Source organism: Amphiprion ocellaris, chromosome 19 (assembly GCF_022539595.1).
Source record: "Amphiprion ocellaris isolate individual 3 ecotype Okinawa chromosome 19, ASM2253959v1, whole genome shotgun sequence".
NCBI classification, from domain to species: domain Eukaryota; kingdom Metazoa; phylum Chordata; class Actinopteri; family Pomacentridae; genus Amphiprion; species Amphiprion ocellaris.
In genome coordinates, this window is record NC_072784.1 from 32548475 (window position 1) to 32571159 (window position 22685).

At 41.5% G+C, this 22685-nt stretch overlaps 1 protein-coding gene across 1 annotated transcript; it reads right to left on the reverse strand.

Moving 5' to 3' along the window:
* Positions 1–1769: 1769 nt before the first annotated feature.
* On the reverse strand, positions 1770–21008 carry trap1 (TNF receptor-associated protein 1). The gene is made up of 18 exons (XM_023291220.3): positions 20810–21008; positions 16490–16660; positions 16313–16395; positions 16091–16231; positions 15117–15188; positions 13322–13482; positions 13087–13196; positions 12942–13015; positions 12110–12265; positions 11811–11931; positions 11652–11721; positions 10426–10573; positions 10146–10331; positions 8949–9087; positions 8795–8880; positions 3912–4057; positions 3754–3826; positions 1770–3180 (listed from the first exon to the last, which is right to left on the reverse strand). The coding sequence occupies exons 1-18, from the start codon at positions 20931–20933 to the stop codon at positions 3079–3081; spliced, it is 2163 nt and encodes a 720-aa protein (XP_023146988.1). The 5' UTR covers positions 20934–21008; the 3' UTR covers positions 1770–3078.
* Between the last annotated feature and the right edge of the window lie 1677 nt (positions 21009–22685).

A 22685-nucleotide genomic window follows, 5' to 3' on the forward strand; every position in this document is an offset into this window, starting at 1 on the left:
TCCCATTGCGAGGTATAGCTGCTGGCACTGCGTCACTGTAACCATGACAACAAGTGAACGCTGCCTCAGCTCCCTGCTGACGATCATGTGATCCTACTACAAATCTGTCATTACCGACTTACCGGAATTGATACAAGGAACAATTGATTGATTGATTAAATTGTGGGGGTGTTTGACTCCCATCACATGTGTCCCGCTACATATTTAGGTCACGTGATTCACGCAGACATGCATAACACACGCCTGTGTTCAGCACCAGGTCAGAGAATGAACAGTCTTGGTGGAGTATTGCACTCTCTGAGTGCTTTTCTTGTTAATGTATATGTTAAGGCTTTATAAATCCTCCCCACACACCTCACATCACCACAGAGCAACACTATGCAGCGATCAGACGTCTGTGTGAGACGGACAGGCCAGATACTGAATGCTGCTATACCATATATAATATAATATAATATAATATAATATAATATAATATAATATAATATAATATAATATAATATAATATAATATAATATAATATAATATAATATTATATTATATTATATTATACCATATGCTATACTCAGGGGAGACGGAGGAGACTGACTACGGTCGCTGAGCCAATCAGAGCCCAGCGCTGTACGCTGGTCACTATGACTGAACTGTTGTGCTGCAATGCACTATGGGAGTTCGGGGTGTTGGGGGTTTAAATGTTATTGTGGTTTATGTTAGTGTTCCAGTGTTATTAGTATTCATGTTTTATTGTGTTGTTGTGGTTTAGTCGGCCTAGTTAGTTTGATTAAGTGTCATGTTGTCAGGACCGTGAGTGTGAAGTATAGTGTGTTTGATGACTTCCTGCCACATTTATACTGTAGCCTGTCAAAAATAAAAGTGCTAAGTAATTATAGTGTTCTTGAAGAGTAGATATATGTTGTCTAGTGTTGCGTTTTAATGCAACTTGCCACAGTAAGCTCTGTAGAAAACATCTATGTTGAAAAATTCTGCGATATAAGGAAACATCCGCGGAACCAAACCGTCCAAAAATCCGCGATATAGCGAGACCGAGGGCAGTGAACTGCAATGTAGTGAGGGACCACTATTATTGTGTAGCCTCAAATTTTTATTTTCCTCTTTTATTTTGAAAGTGCTTTACAGGATGAGTTAGTACCCGATTGTAGCAGTGACTTGACAGATGTGTGTTGCAGTAAATCTAAATCTACAAGAATAAAGTCGGTAGAAATATCTGTTAAATGTCTCTAAATGAAGTAACTACTAGGAATAAAATAGAACAGCGGTTGTTGATGATTTCTGTCAGTTTGTTTCTCATCTTCACATTTTATTGGTCAGTTTCAGAAACAGTTTAAAGTGCTAGCATGCTAATGTGTGTCTGGATGTTAGCATGAATGTGTCTAGCAGGAACAGCAGCCTCACCTCCTGAAAACTTTTACTAAAACACATTTTAATTTACAACATTCAGCAAAGATGATCGATGCAGATGTTGACTGTAGCATTTTAGCTAATAATGACTTTAGAACGTTGATGTTAATAACGATCTATACTGCTGATTAGTGACGAGTGTTAATTTAATGTAGTGCTGCAGTTCCTCACTGTGGCCACCGGAGGGCAGCATAGATCGTTATTGTAAATACATTCGGGTCAAGTTAGAAGTAATAATGTCAGGATAACACTTCCGGTCTGAACTGTAAAATAAAGCTGAGCCTGAGTTAAATGGAAATGAGTGTTTTTAAATTGATGTAATGAGATGTTTAATAATTGTATGACCCTGATTGGTTTTAAAATGTAATCCTTTATTACTTTATTTTATTGTATGACAGTAATTGACAGGCATAGAAACACTAAGTTTACTCCACATATTTCATCTTTTCAATAGTTTTCTAGGGTTTTATCACCTTTCCATCCTCACACACCAAAGACGTGGCTGCAGACTTTTAATTGATCTCATGCCAGTGATTCTTAAACTCCTTTCTCCCCTCACCCTCCCCTCCTCCCAGCCTTTGTGCCCATAGATCTGGATGAATGGTGGGCCCAGCGCTTCTTGGCCAACATAGACAAGCTTTCCTGATCCTCATCTGGGATTTGATGCTGTTGGACAGTCAGGAGGTGAGACCTGGAGGAGCAGGAAGCCTGGACAGGAGGTCTGATGTGATTCAGATGAACTGACGGTGCTGGGATGCTGGCAGAGAAACTGACAATCACTGGAACTGTTTCCTTCTAACTGCAGTCTGTCGGTCTCTAAATGTTCAGAGACTCACAGGAGGAAGACGTCCTGAAGCTGAGGTTTCTCTCAGATTTTCAGATGTTTCTTTGAAATGCAGTAAACTGTATTTTCAAGAAGTTCTGGATTTACCTCTTTTTTTTAACATGAGGATGAATCTTATTTGCTTTAATATCAGGAACCACCAGCAGCTCCACAAATGTTTAGACAGAATTTAAAATAATTTCACATTGAATTCCTCAAAACCTGAATGAAGACAGTAAATATGGACACATTTCAGGTTATTAGCTCCTAATAAACCACAAAAATGAACATAAAGTATGAAATAATAGAACAAAGATGAAAAATAAAGCAGAACAGCGATGGTTCTATTTTCATTCTGGTGTTTTCCATTTCTAACTGCAGCACAAACATCTCTTCAGCTTCAAACCTCCGATCCACTGGACTCATCTGTTGTTCGCTGTTTCAACAGGAATCAGAAAACTTTGTAGAGATCAGAACCGATGTTTTCAGGAGCTGGCTGAGCCGGACTACAGGTCTGAAACTAAATGTTGTTTTTCACATGTCTACGCCTGATGGGAGCGTGAAGTGAAATGAATGAACAGGAGGAACCTTCATGAGCAGACAGTCTTCTACCTGATGTTAGCGTGGACCGAACTTCCTGATGAAATAGTGCTGAACACACTTCATTCCATGTTTTCCTTTTTAAGCCGTGTACTGAAGGACTCCAGAGGGGAAGAAGGTGAATTTATGGCTTCAGATAAACGAAGGTCTGCAGCGTTCTTCACTAACTGCAGCTCTTTGGCTTCGTCAGACCTTCAGGCCACCGTCACCAGAACAGAGTCTGTCTGCAGCAGCTCTCAGTGCTTCTCCAGAGCTTTGGTCAGGAGATCGTTGAGGCGGGAAATCATGGGTCGGGGATCGTCGTTTAAGCCTGCAGCGATCATGGCGTTGTCATAGATCTGTAACGCAAATAAAGAACCAGTCAGCAAATCATTTCACAGATACATGTCCTGTAAAAAACTAAGAAGATGAGCTGCCTGAACAGAGAGACCGCGAAACGTTCCAAATATTGATCTCTAATCACATTAATACTGGGTTACTAAAGGGAGTAATGCTGGAAGTCGACCACAGAGATCCTCTGATATAAATGATGATAAATTCTCAGAGACGACTGGTCCTCAGCTAATCTGAGAGTAAAATCAGAGCTGATGGACACATGAAGGCCGGCTGCTGGTAAAGGTCCAGTTCAAAGAAGAAGAAGTTCAGTCACCTGAACTCTCAGAAACTAAACATTGATAAAATCTCTGAGCTGCTGAGACAGAAACAGTTCCATTCTCATTAAAAGCTGCTACCTGAACATTTCTCTGATGCTGTCGTGTTGAAGTGGGATTAAACAGTGTGTTCTGACATACACTGAGTTTCAGTAGAAACTTCTTCATGAAGGAAGTTGTGAGTTTGTATCAACAGAAAATGAGAGGAAGAGCAAATAAAGTGAGAAAACAGAAGATGAAGTGAATCCTGCGACACTGTACCTGTTCCAGCAACAATCCGGCCAGTTCAGAGTCAGAGTCCTTCAGCTGGTGCAGCTTCTTGATCAGATCGTGTCTGTGAGACGGAAAAACAGTGAGACTCAAACCCAGACAGTGTTTAGTGGATCTGTTCCAGAACAATCTGTCCTCCAGCTCCTCACCCTGCGTTGATCTCTAGCGTGGGCTGCAGGATCTGGGCTCTCTCCTCGGCGGTCCGGGCCAGCTGCTGGGTTCGCAGGAAGTGGCGAGCAGCCCCCATTTCCAGCACCGTGATCATGGCTGGGTGGGTGTCCAGACGAGGAGTCAGCTGAGAGTCAGACGGGAAAACGTCATCCAACACGTCTGGAACACGTCACTTCAAGCATGTTTGTCGACAGGAACCAAACGTGAGAACAGCTGGGGAAGTTTTCAGTTTATCTTCTTTACTGAGTTGATTTGTTGTCAGTAACAGGAAACCAGGCTGAGGACGTCACGACGAGAAACGACTAAACTATATTTCAGGACAGTAGAGCGACAAAACTGGAAATAAAGATTGAAATATTCCAGAAGGATGAACTACGGAGTGACATCAGAGTCAGCAGGTATGTTAGTTAACCTGCTACATCTCCATGGTAACTGATGCTGTGGAGCTAGATCTCCATGGCAACGGATGCTGTGGAGCTATATATCCATGGTAACTGATGCTAGAGCTAGACCTCCATGGTAACGGATGCTGTGGAGCTAGATCTCCATGGTAACGGATGCTGTGGAGCTAGATCTCCATGGTAACGGATGCTGTGGAGCTAGATCTCCATGGTAACTGATGCTGTGGAGCTAGATTATTATTATTATTATTATTATTATTATTATCAGTTTATTTAAAAAGGGACCATGTACAATATTAAACATAAATGTTTACATTTGATGTATTGCACCAGAGTTAGCTTTGAGTTAATTTCCATCTGCAGTCCCTTGGCAGGTCACAATAAAAACAACAAAACATTAAAATGTTACAAAAAAGTACATGACACAGTGAAACAAAACATTACACACACACACACTCTTAAAAGCACACATGTACACACAGTCACACACAAATACCAATTAAAAGGACATGAAAGGTTGCAGTTCTGAGTGTTCTTTAGCAAGTTTTTCAGTTTGTTTTTAAAACTGCTGATAGAAGTACAGTTCTTAATATCATCAAGCAGGGAGTTCCACTGAGTTGTAGCTTTTACAGAAAAAGCTGACTGTCCAAAGGTGGTGCGTCGAAAAGGAATTGAACAGTCAGTGGTGGAAGATATCCTCATGGATTTTATAGATTGTGCCGAGCGATACTGAACGAACTGGCGCAGCGGAGGAGGGGCCAAACCATTTAAAATTTTAAAAACAAGACATATTTGAAAATAATTTTAAATTTTCAAAGCTCAGAAGATGATGCTTATCTAAAATCCTGCAATGGTGGTATTGCATTGATTTTTTGTCCAGGATTTTCAAAGTCTGTCTGTAAAGAGACTCCAGCGGTTTGATGACTGTCTGCCCAGCTTGTCCCCAACATATGATACAATATGACATGTGGGACAGGATCATACATGTGGGACAGGATCATACATGTGCTACAGGATCATACGTGTGGGACAGGATCATACGTGTGGGACAGGATCATACATGTGCTACAGGATCATACGTGTGGGACAGGATCATACGTGTGGGACAGGATCATACGTCGGACAGGATCATACGTGTGGGACAGGATCATACGTGTGGGACAGGATCACACATGTGGGACAGGACCATACATGTGGGACAGAATAATACGTGTGGGACAGGATCATACATGTGGGACAGGATCACACATGCGGGACAGGATCATATATGTGCTGTAGGATCATACATGTGGGACAGGATCATAGCGTGCATGAAGGTCTTTGCAGCATCCACAGATAGACAGCCTCTAATATGCCGAAAGTTTATCAGATTATATTTCATAGTTCATACAAGGTTTTTGATGTGACTTAAAATTTAAATTTGAATCCAGCATTACGCCAAGATATTTAAACTTACAATTTCTATTTTTTCAGTCCTAATTAAAATGTCAGCGCTGACAGACTGCTTTGTTTTGGAGAAAAACATCCCTTTTGTTTTGATAACGTTGAGGTTGAGACATGACTGATCAAGCCACTCTGTAATCTTTCCCAAAGCATTCGTTAGTGTCTCAGCCAGTAACTCAGCAGTTTTTGCACAAGTATAAATGACTGTGTCATCAGCATACATTTGTAGATCTACACCATGGTACATCTGCAGAAAGACATTGACGTAAAGACTGAATAACAGAGGGCCTAACACAGAACCTTGGGGGACACCCATGGAGCAGATGGCATTGTCTGACAGAGAGCTGTTAACTTTGACACACTGTGATCTGTCAGAAAGATATGAAAACATCCATTGTAGTGCTCCAGGAGAAAAATTGAATTTTGAGAGTTTTGATATAAGAACTTTGCGATTAACTGTATCAAAGGCTTTTCTGAGGTCTAAAAAAACAGCACCAACCACACCTCCTTTATCTAATTGAGATTTTATCTGCTCTATTAAATACAGCTTAGCTGTTTCAGTGGAGTGATTGGGCCGAAAGCCAAACTGCACTGCATGGAAGCATAAGTTACTAGTGTCGAGGTAGGATGTCAGTTGTTGGGCTGTAACCTTCTCAGCAATCTTGGACAATTCAGGCAGAATACTTACAGGCCTATAATTACAGGCTTCATGGCGATTTCCAGACTTGAAAATTGGAGTGATAATTGCTTGTTTCCATACACTGGGAAAAAGACTTTGTGTGAGTAATAGATTAATTAGGTGAGTAATAGGTGGAACAAGGAAATCACAATGTTTTTTAATAAACAAGGTGTCCAGCTGGTAGTTGTCCTTACATTTTGAGCTTTTTAAGAATCCAATTATTTTACTCACTTCTATAACATTTGTGAGGGACAGATCAAAAGGTCCCTCTGTAACATTCACAGGTACAATATCCACTTCCCTATCATTGAAATTCTTCCCTAGTTCATCTACCAATTCAAAAAAATAACTCCATGTTAACTGATGCTAGAGCTAGATCTCCATGGTAACTGATGCTAGAGCTAGATCTCCACGGTAACTGATGCTAGAGCTAGATCTCCATGGTAACCAACGCTAGAGCTAGATCTCCATGGTAACTGATGCTAGAGCTAGATCTCCATGGTAACTGATGCTAGCAGACATGGCAACAGCAAATTTTGATTTCAGCTGAAAATGTTCGGTATACAATCTTCAGGGGGGGTCCAGGGGGGCACAGCCCCCCTGAAGCCGAGAGGTTTTCAGTAAAATAGAGGTGATTTAGAATGAAAAACATGCATAGAATTACAGAAGACTAGATTGCAATGAATAAGTTAATTTAATGAAAAGTTAACTTACTTTTTCTTCAATGTTGTCTCACTGCATTTAGTCCTACAATTTTTACAGTTCTATAGGTCTTTTAACACTATTTACACTGGAGTTCTACACTGGTCACAAAGTCACTTCTAATGTCACAGTTTCCTCTATGGAGTCAGCTGTGTCAGTTTTCTTTACATTTCCAGAACACTCTTTAAACACTATCAGGGATTCATTTTGCCCCGAGTCATGAGTCAAACACCCAATGTTTTGTTAAATGACTCAAATGACTTTTCTCTCAAGCCAATTCCATCGGAACTTGTTTTTGACACTTTTATCTATTTTTAGCACCGATGACTCTTGATCTTTCGATAAAAACCTCATGATTCCACCGAAAACAATCCCAATAGCTCAAAATTCCAACACGAACATGCCGCCATGAATTGTAACAAAAGAATGCATCGAGCAATTTGATTGGTCCAATCGTTGGCAGCCAACCAATTTCGACCAATCGCAAGGCCTTTTACAATGCAGCAGGAGCTAGACTGGTTCTTTGTCTGTTACGCTGTTGGAGAAACGCCGAGCGCTTCTCAAAAACCGGGGGCAAAAGTAACAAAAACATACCTCACCCCCCCTAAAATTTTCTCAACGGATTTGGACGATTCACAGAAATGATCAATTTGAAAATTAAAATGGCGGATTTCCGCGGAACGGCGGAAAATTGCCATGCCTGTGCTAGAGCTGGATCTCCATGGTAACTGATGCTAGAGCTGGATCTCCACGGTAACTGATGCTGTGAAGCTAGCTCTCCATGGTAACAGATGCTGTGGAGCTAGATCCCCATGGTAACTGATGCTGTGGAGCTAGATCTCCATGGTAACTGATGCTAGAGGTAGATCTACATGGTAACTGATGCTGTAGAGCTAGACTGGTCCAGGTTCTGTTCAGATTCGGGTTTAGCCAGATGTTTCTGCTGATCTGAACTTTACCAAAACCGCTAAATGAAGCCGTTACAGCATCACACACTGGATGCATCCTGTTGCCATGGAAACCTGCATGTATTGGGCTGGTGATGCAGAAATCCCATAAATATGTTTTTATGGTCTGATAGATCCCTGATTAGAAAATTGATCATCTGTTGGTATTTATTACTGAGAATATTCAATCAGTGACATTAAATCACTTTGATTTGTCCAAATATTGAAGTGATTTCCTGCATTCTGAGACATTCTTAGACCTAAATGTTCTTAAAACAGCATCATGTTTAACTATATGAAGTTTAAAGTTCAACAGCTCTGATGTGCAGCTTTCAGTGATCAATAATCAGCTGCACTGATCAATAATCAGCTTTCAGTGATCAATAATCAGCTGTCAGTGATCAATAACATAAATATATTAACACACGATCAACAGTTTTCTAGCAACATTCCTGCAGCACTCTTTACTGTTTAGATTTATTTATTCCGTGCAGCTGGGCAGTAAAACAGCAGAACACAAACAGAGACTCTGAGTTACAGAAACTCCTTCATGCTCCCTGACGTCTCTGACTGGAAGTTCAGGTTTAGTCGAGTCGACTCATACGGAGAAAGTCTGGATCAGTCAGATTTATACACCTGAGCTGAGTCAGTCCAAACAGAAACACAGAAACACTAAATCTTTTTCTTACCTTTATGTTGGTGACTCGGGGACCCAGACTGGTCTTCATCCAGGACATCAGGTCATCAGCCTCCTCCTGACTCAGACGCTCCGACGCTGCAAACAGGAAACGGTCAGATCACAGACGAGGTGTTCGGCTGAAGGAGGCAGAGGAAGAGACAGACCTGGTTTGCTGTCTTCAAACTTCTCCTCCTTGTAGTGATCCACCACAATGTCCGTCTCCACTGAGATCAGCTTCTTCTTGTCAAACTCTCTGAGGTGGAGCAGCGTCAGCTCGTCAAACTGCTCGTAGCAGAACAGCACCTGAACACAAACATTTAGCTTCATACTGGATCTGTTTTAGAGGTTTATCAGCAACAAAACCCTGTAAGGTTCAGAAACACTAAAACAAACCACCAAACACAGAAAAGAACAGTTCGGGACGTTCCACTGTGTGTTTATGTTGTTTATCTTCTGTAGAACATGAATCAGCACTGAATGATACTGATTATTAGAGATCCATGTCTGGATATACTCTACAGTCAAAATGTTTTTGCCTAATTAAGTTTATTTGTTTTTAATTGGAGGAGAACTATCCAACATTCATCCTGCGGTGATGCTAAGCTAACAGTGCTGTAGTCCATTAGCTCTGATGCAGATTCCTCTTTCCGTCTATGGTTAAAGCAGCAGATTCTAGATAGATGTATGTCATCAGTAGTGGGTTAAAAACAAACGATACAGATTTCAGACTAGATATAGGATCCAGGCTGATAACCGGTCGACCCCTGGTGGTTTCATCTTGTTCTGAGGACTACATCAGCAGTCTCCAACCTTTGTTGCATGACAGACCGGTTTGAAGCAGGATATCGCAGACATAACAAATAATAATCAGGTTTTTTTATTTTAAAAAGTGTCCTAAATTAATAAAATTACTTTTTATTGATAAATATGTATTTATTTTTTACTTCTGTCTCAGCGTCTCCCTCTGTTTAAAGAAACTCTCCAGACGTTTTTTATTCATTTTGGCAGAGGTTAGACTGACAGGTTTATTTAACGGTCGGACACGAAAACCGACAGAATCAAGTGCAGGAAACAAGCAGAGACAGACGGGAAGACGATCTAGTCATTTTTCAAAATAAAACACCATGTAGACTCCGCAGGAACTAAGATAAAAAATAATACGTTTTTATTCTCTCTGCGCGGCCCGGTACCAAATGACCTGCAACCCGGTACCGAATGACCCACGGCCCAGTATCGAATGACCCACGACCCGGGACCAAAGGACCTGCAGCCCGGGACCAAATGACCCACAGCCCGGGACCAAAGGACCCGCGGCCCGGGGACCACTGGCCTACATGTCGTCTTCATGTGACCAGTCTTACCTCCATGTCTTTCTGCTTCATGGCCTCGTAGTAGGGCGAGTGCTCGGCCAGGTGTCGGTTGGGGGCACACAGGTAGTAGATGTTCCGAGTGCCGGCCTTCATGCGGGAGCCGTACTCCATCAGATTCGTCTGCTGACCCGCCGGCAAAGCAGACGACTCGAACCTCAGCAGCTTGGCAATGTCCTCCTGCAGAGAGGCAGTGTGAAGACGGACGGCGGCTGGAAACTCTTCTCTGACATTTTTCCACATTTTTTGAGCCTTAAAAAGGAAGAGTGCTCACCTTGACGTCTTGTTCCTGCGTGGTGACGATGCCTTCCCTCATGAAGAGGCCGTAGTCTTCAAAGAATTTGTTGTACTTCTCCGGTTCCTTCTTGCTCTGGTCCAGCAGGAAGCGGATCACCCTCTGCTGAAGAACATCACGGAGCTTTCTGGACACCGACAGATAAATACGTCAGTGATCCTTCCAGCAGCTACCACACAGGCTCAACATTACTGAAGAGGTACTACATGTTCTGTAATGTGAAAAATATACAGGAAAGAGAGGTGACTGTATCTGACGTACTGAAGTAAAGAACTGAAGTTAGGATTTAAAGGGAACATCTCAGGCTGATTTCAGTTCATTTAAACACTGTTCTGAAGTCAGTTATCTATGCTATTACATGACCAAAGATCCAAACGTTGAGGTGAACATGTTAATATATAAATTAATTTTCAATATTCCTGCAAACAGCAATGATTCTGCTTGGAACTGATTCTGACTCAAACGTGTACAGATGCTTTTAGGAAGTTCACATTAGGAACATGAACAGTGACTTTGTAACAGTGATCAGTTTAAAAATGGAAGATGTTAACAATCTACAGGAAGTCCCGAAAGTCTGGACACATTAGAAATCTCATTAATGATTATTGTTTTGCCTCCACAGATTAAATGTGGCTTTGCTTAAAGAAGGAAGAGTTGGACTGGTACTGGTCAGTGGACGTGAAGGATGGACATATGGATGATAGCAGATGAATTTAATGTTGTCATCCTAAGAGGATTCCCCTTGGCTTTGGTGAAAGTGGTTAAAGAGTTCAAATAAACGGGCAGCGTCACAGACAAACCCTTCTGGACGACCAAATGTATCAGCCCAATCTACAGGATTGGTCACGGATAAAATTCATGCTAGTCTCAAAAAATAACTTCCCTGACCCTAACCCTACTAACCTCACTAACACTGACCCTACTAACTCTGTTAAGTCTGTTAACCCTACTAACCCCCCCTAACCCTACTAAACCTACTAACCTTAACCCTACTAACTCTAACCCCACTAACCCTACTAACTGTAACGTCCACTGATCAGTACCGGTTCAACTCTTTCTTCTTTAAACAAAGCCATATTTAATCTGTAGAAGTAAAAACACCATACTTAATGAGATTTCTTATATGTCCAGACTTTAGGGACTCCTAGAGTTTAAGAAAACAGATGTGGTGAGCTTCAGTCCAGAGTGCTATCCTGGTGCTGTACCTGATGAGGGCGCTCTCCTGCAGCAGCTCTCTGCTCAGGTTCAGTGGGATGTCCTCGCTGTCCACCACACCTTCACACAAACACACGTTTGGTTCAGAACACAAAAAGAACAGAAAATATAAAGTCATGCATGTAAAACCAGGCTGGGCGGATGCGGACCTCGGAGGAAGCGAAGCCACTTGGGCAGGATGTCGGTGGCTTTGGTCTGGATCAGAACCTTCCTGCTGTACAGAGCCACACTGGAACCCATCTCCCTGCTCACGTCAAACATGCTCGGCTTCTGTTGACACATAAATTCCTTCATCATGCAAGAATATGAACTCAACTTGATATTACTGACTACCACTGAAGAATGAACATGCATCCACTGACAGGCCTGAGCCAGGTCTGGGTCTGATTCCTAAATGAAGACCTTCAGAGCTGAAATAAAGTTCACCACTGAGTGTGACCCTCCTCACCGCATCGGGGACATAGAAGATGCTCCGGATGTTGAGCGGAGCGTCGGCGCGGTAGTGCAGCGTGTAGCGCGGCCGGTCGTAAGCCTGAGCTACGTAGCGGTAGAACTCCTCATGCTGCCAGTCACTGATCTCCTTCGGCTCCATCATCCACAAGGCCTTTAACAATTATTAAAAAGAAATTAAAATGTAGACATGTGTGTAGGACGTTGACGTAGGACGTTGACCTGTTTTCACCTCAGACTACATGAATAATGGTCAACATGCTTAGATTTCAGATTCCGTGTAGAAGCACACTATTAGCATGCTAGCAACAGAAATATTTATACTTATTTTAGAACATCTTTCTTAGTTGAAATTTATTCTAAATGTTGAGAATATTTTATCTACACTATGACACTAAATTAAGTCAAACTGAATACATCAAATACAGTTTATGTCTGTGTAGATCCTCAGTCCTGGTCGTCGTAGGAGCTTCAGTAGAAACCAGCTGGACTTATCAGTGGTTCCTTGAAGACGTTTCACCTCTCACCCAAGATGAGAGGTAAAATGTCTTCAAGAAACCACCATCAGCTGGAATTCTCTTGTAGGAAACTACAAGAGAAGTCTAGCTGATTTCTACTGAAGCTCCTAGAACAAATACAGTTTACTTGTCTTATTATTTACTGTGTGGTATTGCAGTGTATTAGTTGTGTAATACAGAACTGAGGGGCAGCACTGGTCCATTAAACCTATAGATCATAGCCCTGTATGTTATACTATATGATTTATAGGTCTCAGATATTAAAGCCTGTATTTTGTGAGTTTCCTGAGCAGCAGAACCAGAGAATCTCACCTGTAGGGTGTTGAGTCTCCGTCCATTCAGGAAGATCGGGAAGCTCACAAAGTTACTGTATTTTGTCACAACCTCTGAAACAGAAATAAGAGTTATTGATGCGTTAATGTGTTTCCTCGCTGCAGTCGGCGTTGATCCAACGTACCTTTAACTCTGTCCTCGGAGGAAAACTCCTTGCAGTCTTCTTTGAGGTGCAGCACTATCTTTGTCCCCTGTTGGACGCCGCTGGCTTCAGCAATCTCAAAAACCCCAGAGCTGAGGGAGTCAATGACAAGATGTTTGACGATCTGTTGGTTGTGTGTGAATGCAGCTCTTGGTCTAGAAACAATCCCACCATGTTTACCTCATCCCCCTCATGATAAATACGTATTTTCTCTCACCCGTCTGAGGACCACTTGTATCCGGGAGCACCGGGCTCAGCGGAGCGGGAGTAGACGTCCACACAGTCGGCCACCATGAAGGCAGAGTAGAACCCGACTCCAAACTGACCGATGATGGTGCTGCTGGCCTCGGCCTGGTTCTGCAGCGCATCCAAGAACGCCTGCAGGTCAGGGAGATAGAGTCACAGTCAAGAAATGAGGGTTGATTAAAAAGCTTCATGATCTGGAAGCTCAACAGGCTGAGAGGCAACCCATAAACAGGGCTGTAGTCCCAGACGCAGCAGTCATGGGTTCAAATCCAGCTCATGGCCCTTTGCTCCAGGTCCTTCCCCTACTTTCTTGTCTCTCTCTCAATGCTGTCCCATCAATAAAAGGCCAAAAAATATCTTTAATAAAGCTTCATGGCTGCACGAGGCTGGCGTGCAGCATGTGTAGGGAGTAACTCAAAAGACCAGAGTTTCACATTTCTTTAGTAAATCAACATCTGCAGTGAATCTCTTCAACCCGAATTCATTTTGGGGGGGAAGATGAAGTCAAAGGGAGCTAAATCTGGAGAGGAGAGCGAAGAGAGCGTGATGAAGCCACAAAACCTGACGGCAGTTCTGTGACCAGCTCACATCATCTCACCACAGTTCAGGTGCCTCCTCTGGATGTTCTCCCTCAGACACCTCAGGATGTCCCAGTGTGGACGACTGGTTCCTGCTGCAGTGTGAAGCTGCTTCAGACCGGACACTTCTGGTCTGGTTTATAAACTAACAGTTCTTTTCTGGGTTTCAGCTGCAGAGCCTCTGATGATCCTCGACATTAAAGCCGTCTCGTCTCGGCTGCATTCTGACACAAAAACTGAAGTTTTCTTCTCTGCTCCAGTTAAAGTTGGAGTAGAAGCAGATGAAGGTCTACCAGCCGTCTCAAAGACACGTGGTCCTGCTGTTAAAAGCACCGCATCACAGTCACACATGTTGCGTGCATGCTTCATTCACGTGCACTGCACACATCATCCTAACTCTATGATCAACCTTCATACATCATATGTACAGGTGTGGATACACAACAATAAACGTTCATGTGTCCTCTGCTGTCGGTTAGTCCTGTAGAACATCAGGAAGATCAGACCCTTCCTGACTGAACCTGCAGCTCCACTCCTGGTCCAGCTCTCTAATATCTAACAGGCAACTGCAGCTCCTTTCATGCAGGTCAAACCTCTGCAGATGATCCAGAACACAGCAGCACGTCTGGTTTTCAACCAACCACAAACATCTCATGTCACCTCTCTGTCCAGATTGCTTCACTGGCGTCCAGTTGCTGCCTGCATAAAGTCCAAAACTCTGACACTTTCATTCTAAAATACACTGAAAACATCTCCCTCCTCCCTGAACGCTCTCATCCAGGTCTACACTCCCTCCTTCCAACCAAAGGTTCCTGATCCAACAACACCAGGGCTGGTCCAGAGCTGGACTCTTCTCCTCTGTGGTTCCCGGTGGTGGAACCAGTTACCAAACTCTGTTCAGTCTTTAAGAAAAGACTAAAAACCAGATCTTCACTGAACACCTTTAACTTGACAGACTTCCTGTAGACAACATGGTTCTGTTATCACTAGAACTAGTTCTATGGATCTCATCCAGGTTGTTTTCTCCTGACTAGATCCTTGCTGGTGGTGGATCTGCTCTCAGATGGATGTAGCTTTGGATAAAATCGTCTCATAAATGAAACTGTAGAGTTGTCGAGAATAGTAGAAAACTTGAACCTACAGACAGAATAAAAAAACAATTAAATAAAATAACATGAGAGCTCTTACCTTGGAACCAGAGCGAGCGATAGTACCCAGGTTGGCCACCAGCTCCTCTTGGCTCATACCAACTCCAGTGTCCTGTAGGAGAACAGAGAAACCAGACAAATCTACATTTTTAGAAGGATAGTTTTATAAAACAGGGAGGAATGAGACTGCACTGAGGTATGATGTGGTTTTCTTTCATCTTTTATTTGTTTTTAAAGCCTTAAATGGTCTGGCCCCTCCCTACCTCTCTGAGCTGCTCCGTCCTCATGCCCCCTCACGAACCCTCAGATCAGCTGTTCAGCTGCTTCTGGAGGTTCCGAGGTCTAAGCAGAAGCTCAGAGGAGATAGAGCCTTCTCTGTTGCTGCTCTCAGATTGTGGAATAATCTCCCTATTCACATCAGAGAGGCTCCCTCACTGTTGGTTTTTAAAATGAAACTTAAAACTTATTTTTATTCACTGGCTTTTAACACAGCATGAGACTCTGCTTCTGTTTTATTGTGCTGCTGTCTTAATATGAGTATGTTTTATTTATGTTTTATTTATTGTTTTAATGTTTTAATTCTTTGTTTATTGTACAGCACTTTGTTTCAGCAGCTGCTGTTTAAAGCGTTTTATAAATAAAGTTAAGTTGAGTTGACACAGAATTTGGTTTATTTTCTGCACAACTTGGTCTGATGCCCAAAATGACATCAAACCACTTCATTAGAACTGTTTCTACAGCGCTGCTCAGTCTTTAAAATATCTTTTGTGCTGTATCCCAAATCTCCCAGATGTAGAGAAAAGATGTATGTGCTTCATTCTTTGGATATAACTGCAAAGGTGACACTGTGATGCTGGGCTATCTAAGACACAAGTGGAGACAAACATGCTGAACTCTGTGGGCATCATTCAACAGAGGAGGAAACCTATGAAAGCAAAGCCGATAGTTCCGTTCCTTTCAGTCTCTGCAGGGTTAAAGCTTTTCTAACTAATCAGCTCAGAATCCCAGACAGACCTGGATAGTAAAGGTTCCCTTGGCAGCGTCGCTCTGCAGGTGGATCTCCATCGGAGCCATTTCTCCTCCTGCTGTGATCAGTTTGTGACGCAGCTTTTCCAGAGCATCGCTGCCATTAGAGATCAGCTCTCTAATGAAAACCTGTCAGGATGAAAAACAACCAGGAATCAGAAACAGAGAAGAAGATTTCAGTTTGGAAGCTTGTTTCACACCAACTTTTACCTCTTTCTCAGAGTACAGAGATCTGGCAACGATGTCCAGCAGCTTTTTAGTTTCAGCCTGAAACTCATGTTTGGAGGAGCTACCTGGAAAGATCAGAAGAACAACATGTAGGTTAGTATGAACCCAGCAGCAACGCCTGAATGTCTACAGAGACTCATCTCTGCAGCTTCTCTGCACCTTGTACAGACTCTGTGTCGCTGATGATGGTGTGAAGAGGCTCTTCTTCAGGCTCCTTCTCGGCCTCCTGGGTGCTGTAGCTGGTCTGCTGGCTGAAGCCGAGGCAGGACCTCTGAGAGCTCCACACCCTGGGACGACTGCTCCACCTCTGCAGCTGTAAAGCCGGCGGTTCTGAGGACAGGAGGAGATGCTGAGGTGGTTTCACAAGGCACACTGTCTTTTCATTGGTTTACAGGGTCTGCATTTATCAGCAGTACTACACTCCGTGGGACCACATAAACAGGAGGAATAAAACCTTTTTCAGGTACCTTTCTCTTAATAACATAAACCAACTTTCATGATTAACTACATGCTGCTCAAAACCACCTAGACAATAAACAATGCATGGAAAGACAGATTCAAAACACTATTTCCTAAAGTTATTGTTTTTTAAGTTCGGCATATTTCATTTTTGTGCTTCCACAGACAGTACTGGTGAGCAGACAGAGTTTTGCAGAAGGGAAATCTCCTAATATAACAAAGACTCATTTGATTTGTCAGAAACTGAAACTTCAGATCAAAAATTATGAAGCTGAACTTCAGAGGGCATTTTACACAAAACAAGAAACTGGTCTTCTGTTAGAAAATGGTCTCTTTAAGGCCAGTAACAAGATAAAAACTTTTTTTTTTGCAGCCACCAGTAAAGTAAATGTGTTGACAGGCAGTCCGTCCTTTAAAGTCTCCCTCCAGTCATCATCTCCAATAATAATTCTGTTGGTAATACATAAACCTGACCTGATACTGTCACTACTGACTAGTTTGCACTTACTGAGTTTTTCAGTAAATATTTGGGCTAAAATCAAACCAGCAGGCAGCTCTACAGCTTAAACCCACAGATGCTTTCGGACCCTTAGTAATCATTAATGTAACCATGACAACACACTTCATAGTTTTATTAAATGACTCACCATCAGGCTGCAGACAGCAGATCTGGTGTGGTTAACTGTCACTAACCCTGTATGTACTGCTAATAATGGATGCATTTTTCATTTCTTTTGGTCACTGCACAAAAATAAACAGTAAATATGCTGTTGTACACATTTCTATAGCTGTACATAGCAGTTTAACACTGTTCAATCTGTTGTCTTTCTCTAAATACAGTTTTCATGTGAACATTTTAAGTTAAATCCAGTGCATGTGTAAACACACGTAGACCATAAAGTGGATTCTGATTCACATCAAAGCACTGGTCACCCAAATTGGTATTCAATAAAATGTATGAGAACAAGTTAGGGCTGGGCGATATGGCCTAAAAAAAAAATCTCCAATTTTTTCACAAACAATCCCGATTCACGATTTATCCGATTTTTTTTTTTTTTTTACCCCCTACCTATTCTCAGCACCCCGGAGTCCAGTCTACTCTATGCAAATAAGCTGCAGCCCTCTCCAGGTAAACACACCGGATCGCAGCTGGAAATGCGCTGCATGTGGCATGCTGGTCCGGTTGCGGTGCATTTCCCGCTGTGATCAGGTGTGTTTACCTGGAGAGGGCTGCAGCTCATTTGCATAAAGTAGACTGACTTCTACTTCAGTGGTTCCTAACCTGTGTGGCTTGGAGCCCCTCCTATAAGCTGCACCCAGCCCCAGCGCCCCACCCACCACCATCACATAAGTACACTACAAAACATAAGAGGGAAGTTACTGAATTGTATTACTAATAGAAAATTTCCTAAAATTACAAAAAAAAATATTTTATATCAAACCAAGAGTTCAAGAGTTGTACTATGACGAGGAGGAGAGAGTTTATGGCTGCAGTAAATTTGTTGACACTACAATGCATAAGAGTTAAGTTATTGATTTTTCTTTTTTTTTTTTTTCTTTTTTTTAACTAAAAAATTCCTCACAATTATAAGAAAAAATATTTAATATTAAACCAAGAGTTGTAGTATGACCAGCAGGAGTCAGTTGCTGGCTGCAGTAAATTTGTTGAATATTTGTGTCTCTTCGCTGTTTGCAGCGGTTTTGCGTTTTTCAGACACCGTTTCCGTCAGTAATTTTCTAACTGTAACACAAACTAATGAATCGGGATGAACTAGAGCCAACCTGAAGAAAGACCAAATAAATGTGTTTTTAAAATGTTTTATAGGTAGACTTGTGATGACACAGCGAGTCTGTTACTCTGATTTTATCCAGAATGTAAAAATCTATTTTATATAACATCACAGCCTCAGAGCAGACAAAGTGGACCCCAGGTTGGGAACCACTGTTCTACTTTATGCAAATTAGATGCGGCGTGCGGAGATTCCACACATCGTGAAACTGTCCTCCAACTTCTAAACTAGGCGTCAGTGACCTAAAACAAGGACAGATTCAGCTGCTGCACAGATTATTTCTCACCTCAAATGCTTTCAGAAACACTTTTCGCTGACGTGTTTTTTGAAATAAAGGGGAAAATTTGTGGCCGAGCCGCTGTTTATCCTACATATCTGCAGGACTGTCCAGCTGAAAGCTCGGTCATGTGACCACGTAGCGGCCTGGGGTTGGTCAGTACTGTCATGTGACTATGTTGTGGTCCGCTAGTGACCGCCCGCCGTCCGTGAGCTTTTCAGATGCGGTGCGTTGCCGTGCGGGGAAATAGCATCTAGTGGACACGCGCCTTTAGATCTGCACCGCTCGCCGCCATGTTGTTTGTGTATCAAGCGCGGGGGGAGGGGGGGGCGCACTCTGAACTACGGGAGCCCAGCGGGAAGGCGTTGGTGGCGGATGTTGATGAGAAAATCGATTTTCATTAAAACAAATCGCCATTAAGTACAAACTCGAATTAATCGGTAAAATCGATTTATCGCCCAGCCCTAGAACAAGTATTATAAAGGCACACCTTTACGTATGATCACAAATAATAATAAATCATAGAAATAAGACTAATCCGAAGGCACACACTTAGAGAACAACTGGTCTTACTGGCCTGAACTCACTGGGATGTTAATGTGGATGATGAGCTGAGCCTTTATAAAGATTCAGAAAACTTTATTAGTCCCCAGGGGGCAATAAAAAGGCCCGTAGAGCCGGCTGTGCAATAAGAAAGTGAGTAGAAAAAAGACATTAAAGATAAAGTAACATCAAATAAAACAAAAGGAAAAAAAAAAAATATATATTATATATATATAGTATATATATATATATATATATATATATATATATATATATATATATATATATATATATACACTACCGCATTAACAATGTCTAGACTGGATTTATGATTCATGTTATTTTCATTGAAAAAAAAATGCTTTCTAGTCAAAAATAAAGACATTTCTAAGTGATCCCAAACTTTTGAATGGCAGTGTGTGTATATATACACACGCACGTGTGTGTGTAGAGCAAGCAGAATAGTAAGGATAAAATAGAATGAAAACACAAACTTAGTAACATACTGGTGCAAATGTGGATGAACATTTTATACAAGGTGTAAAATGGCAGTGAAGACAAGTTTACACAGAAAACACTGGATCAGGTTCTGTAAAGACTTCTGGGTTGGCTGAGTGTCAACGTGCTGTCTTTGGTCCAGAGGGTCATATGGCTAGTTATGGTTAGAGTTATGGTTATAGATGTCATATGGTAATGGGTAGAGTTAGTTATGGTTTATATATATATATATATATATATATATATATATATATATATATATATATATATATATGTCATATGGTAATGGGTAGAGTTAGTTATGGTTTTTTTTTTATATATATATATATATCATATGGTAATAGAGTTATAGATGTCATATGGCTAACTGAGGTTGGGTAATGAACTAATGGAGTTAAACGCATCCGCAGATGTTTTGTGTCTTCCCTGACAGCTCACTGCATTAACCTGAGGGCTGCTAGCAGGAGTTAGCCTCGGCACTGTTTACATGAGTGTTTGGTAACTAGCCGGCTGGGCTAACCAGGCTAACAGAACTAGCTTAGGCTAACCAGGCTAGCAGGGGTAACTGGGCTAACCGGACTAACTGGGGCTAACCGGACTAACAGAACTACCTTAGGCTAACCGGGCTAACAACTAGCTCAGGCTAACCAGGCTAGCAGGGGTAACTGGTGCTAACCGGACTAACAGAACTAGCCTAGGCTAACCGGACTAACAGAACTACCTTAGGCTAACCGGGCTAACAGAACAAGCTTAGGCTAACCAGGCTAGCAGGGGTAACTGGGCTAACCGGAATAACTGGGGCTAACCGGACTTACAGAACTAGCTTAGGCTAACCCTGCTAACAGAACTAGCTTAGGCTAACCGGGCTAACTGAACTAGCTTAGGCTAACCAGGCTAACAGAACTAGCTTACCTCCGGACAGGGGGCGCAAGACGACATTTTGGCTGCACAGTCCTCGTGCACATGGCGCGAGCCGACCGCTGGTCCTCTGAGCGGAACCGAGAGCGAACCGAGCCAGAGCCAGACACCGGGACATGTTGGGACACCGGAGGGGTCACCGGACAGGACGACCGACCTGGACACACGCTGAATTGCAGCACACACAGGACCTGCAGCTGCGCATTAAAATGACGTCACACGGGCGTCCAGCGTCTGCCTGATGGGAAGTTAAAATTATTACAATTCATTTTCAAACACAAAACAAGTGCCAGATTTCATTCTGTTGGCACGAATGAAAACACGACCACGACATCTGTTTTATTTATGTATAACTTATTTACTGGTCCATTTATTATTATTATTATACTCCAAGTTGATTATTTTCAGTTTTTAAATTTGCACTTCAAGGTCAAACCGTGGTCATCTGAAATATGGAGCCTCCTGAAAAGTTTGTCCTGTTTGTGCTGGTTATAGCTGAAACACTACGACTAAGATCATCTCGTCAACAACCGATGGTTCCAGCTTCTAAAATGTAAGAATCTGAGTGCTTTTCTTACATTTTACTAAACTAGATCTCTTTGCTTTGTAAACTGCTGGATGGACAAAATAATAATAACTTTACTAGAATAGCACCTTTTAGAAGAACATTAACAAAATGCTTTGACAGGTACAACCAAAAAAAAGACAAAAATGTACGGAATGGAAAGTAATTAACTCTCATGTCATGCTGTGGGTCAAATTGACCCGTTTTAAAGTTCGAAACTGTGGAGAAAAAAAAAAAAAAAAAATACATATATATATATATATATATATATATATATATATATATATATATATATATATATATATATATATATATATATATATATATATATATGTATGTATATATATATATATGTATGTATATATATATATATATATATATATATATATATATATATATATATATATATATATATATATATATATATAAAAAAATTTTTTTCAGTGAAACTTCTCATATCCACATTTTCAACATTTTCGGGAAATTTCTGAATTTTTTTTGGTGGAAAAAGAAATGTTAAAAAAAATGTTTCTTTAAGAACGTTCACAAAGAAAATCAACCAAAATGCAGAAAATTCCACTTGATTTTGGTTGATTTTTGTGTGAATGTTCTTAAAGAAAATATCAGAAGTTTTACTGATTTGTACGTAATCAAATTACATATTTCTTGATTCTTGATTTTTTGTCAGACAAGGAAACAATACTTTTTGGTGCCCATAAATGAAGACAACAGGAGGGTTAAATGCTGGTTAAAAGGACGGCGTCACATCAGCTGGTTAAGAGAGAAGCTGAAGAGAAAATAAAGCCAGAAATAGATGAAGATCAGGAGGTTAGAAAGAGGAACTACAAGCAGTAAACATTTTAAAAGGGTTAAAAAGGCAGAGAGTGATAAAAGAGAAATAAAAGAGAACTTTACTGGAAGGCGAGTCTATAAAAGAGGGTTTTTAAAAGTGATTTAAAAGAAGTTACTGATTGGGCGAGCCTTATCTCCTCAGGCAGGTCGTTCCAAAGCCGAGGGGTCGTGATGGAAAAGACCAGTCACCCTCGGATTAAAACCTGGAGGGAGGAACCCACCCAAGGATCTAAGGCTGCTGTCGGGACGTTCAGGTTAACATGTCTAAACTATAACCAGAGGCAATGATCTGGAGAGCCTTAAAAGTGATCAGTAAAATCTTAAAATCAATCCTAAAACAAGATAAATCTTTTCATTTAAAAATTTACCTGAGAAAATAACAGTAAAAGAATTCACACTCAGAATAATCCCCGACTGCTGACCACAACACAAACACGAAACTTAGACACAGAG

Coding starts and splice junctions, on each gene's coding strand:
- trap1 (XM_023291220.3), bottom strand. CDS start 20,933: ATGTCCCGGTGTCTGGCTCTGGCTCGGTTCGCTCTCGGTTCCGCTCAG. Junction 13,197..13,321: donor TACAAGTGGTCCTCAGACGG/GTGAGAGAAAAT, acceptor TGACTCCCTCAG/CTCTGGGGTTTTTGAGATTG. Junction 8,881..8,948: donor GTTTGAAGACAGCAAACCAG/GTCTGTCTCTTC, acceptor TCCTGTTTGCAG/CGTCGGAGCGTCTGAGTCAG.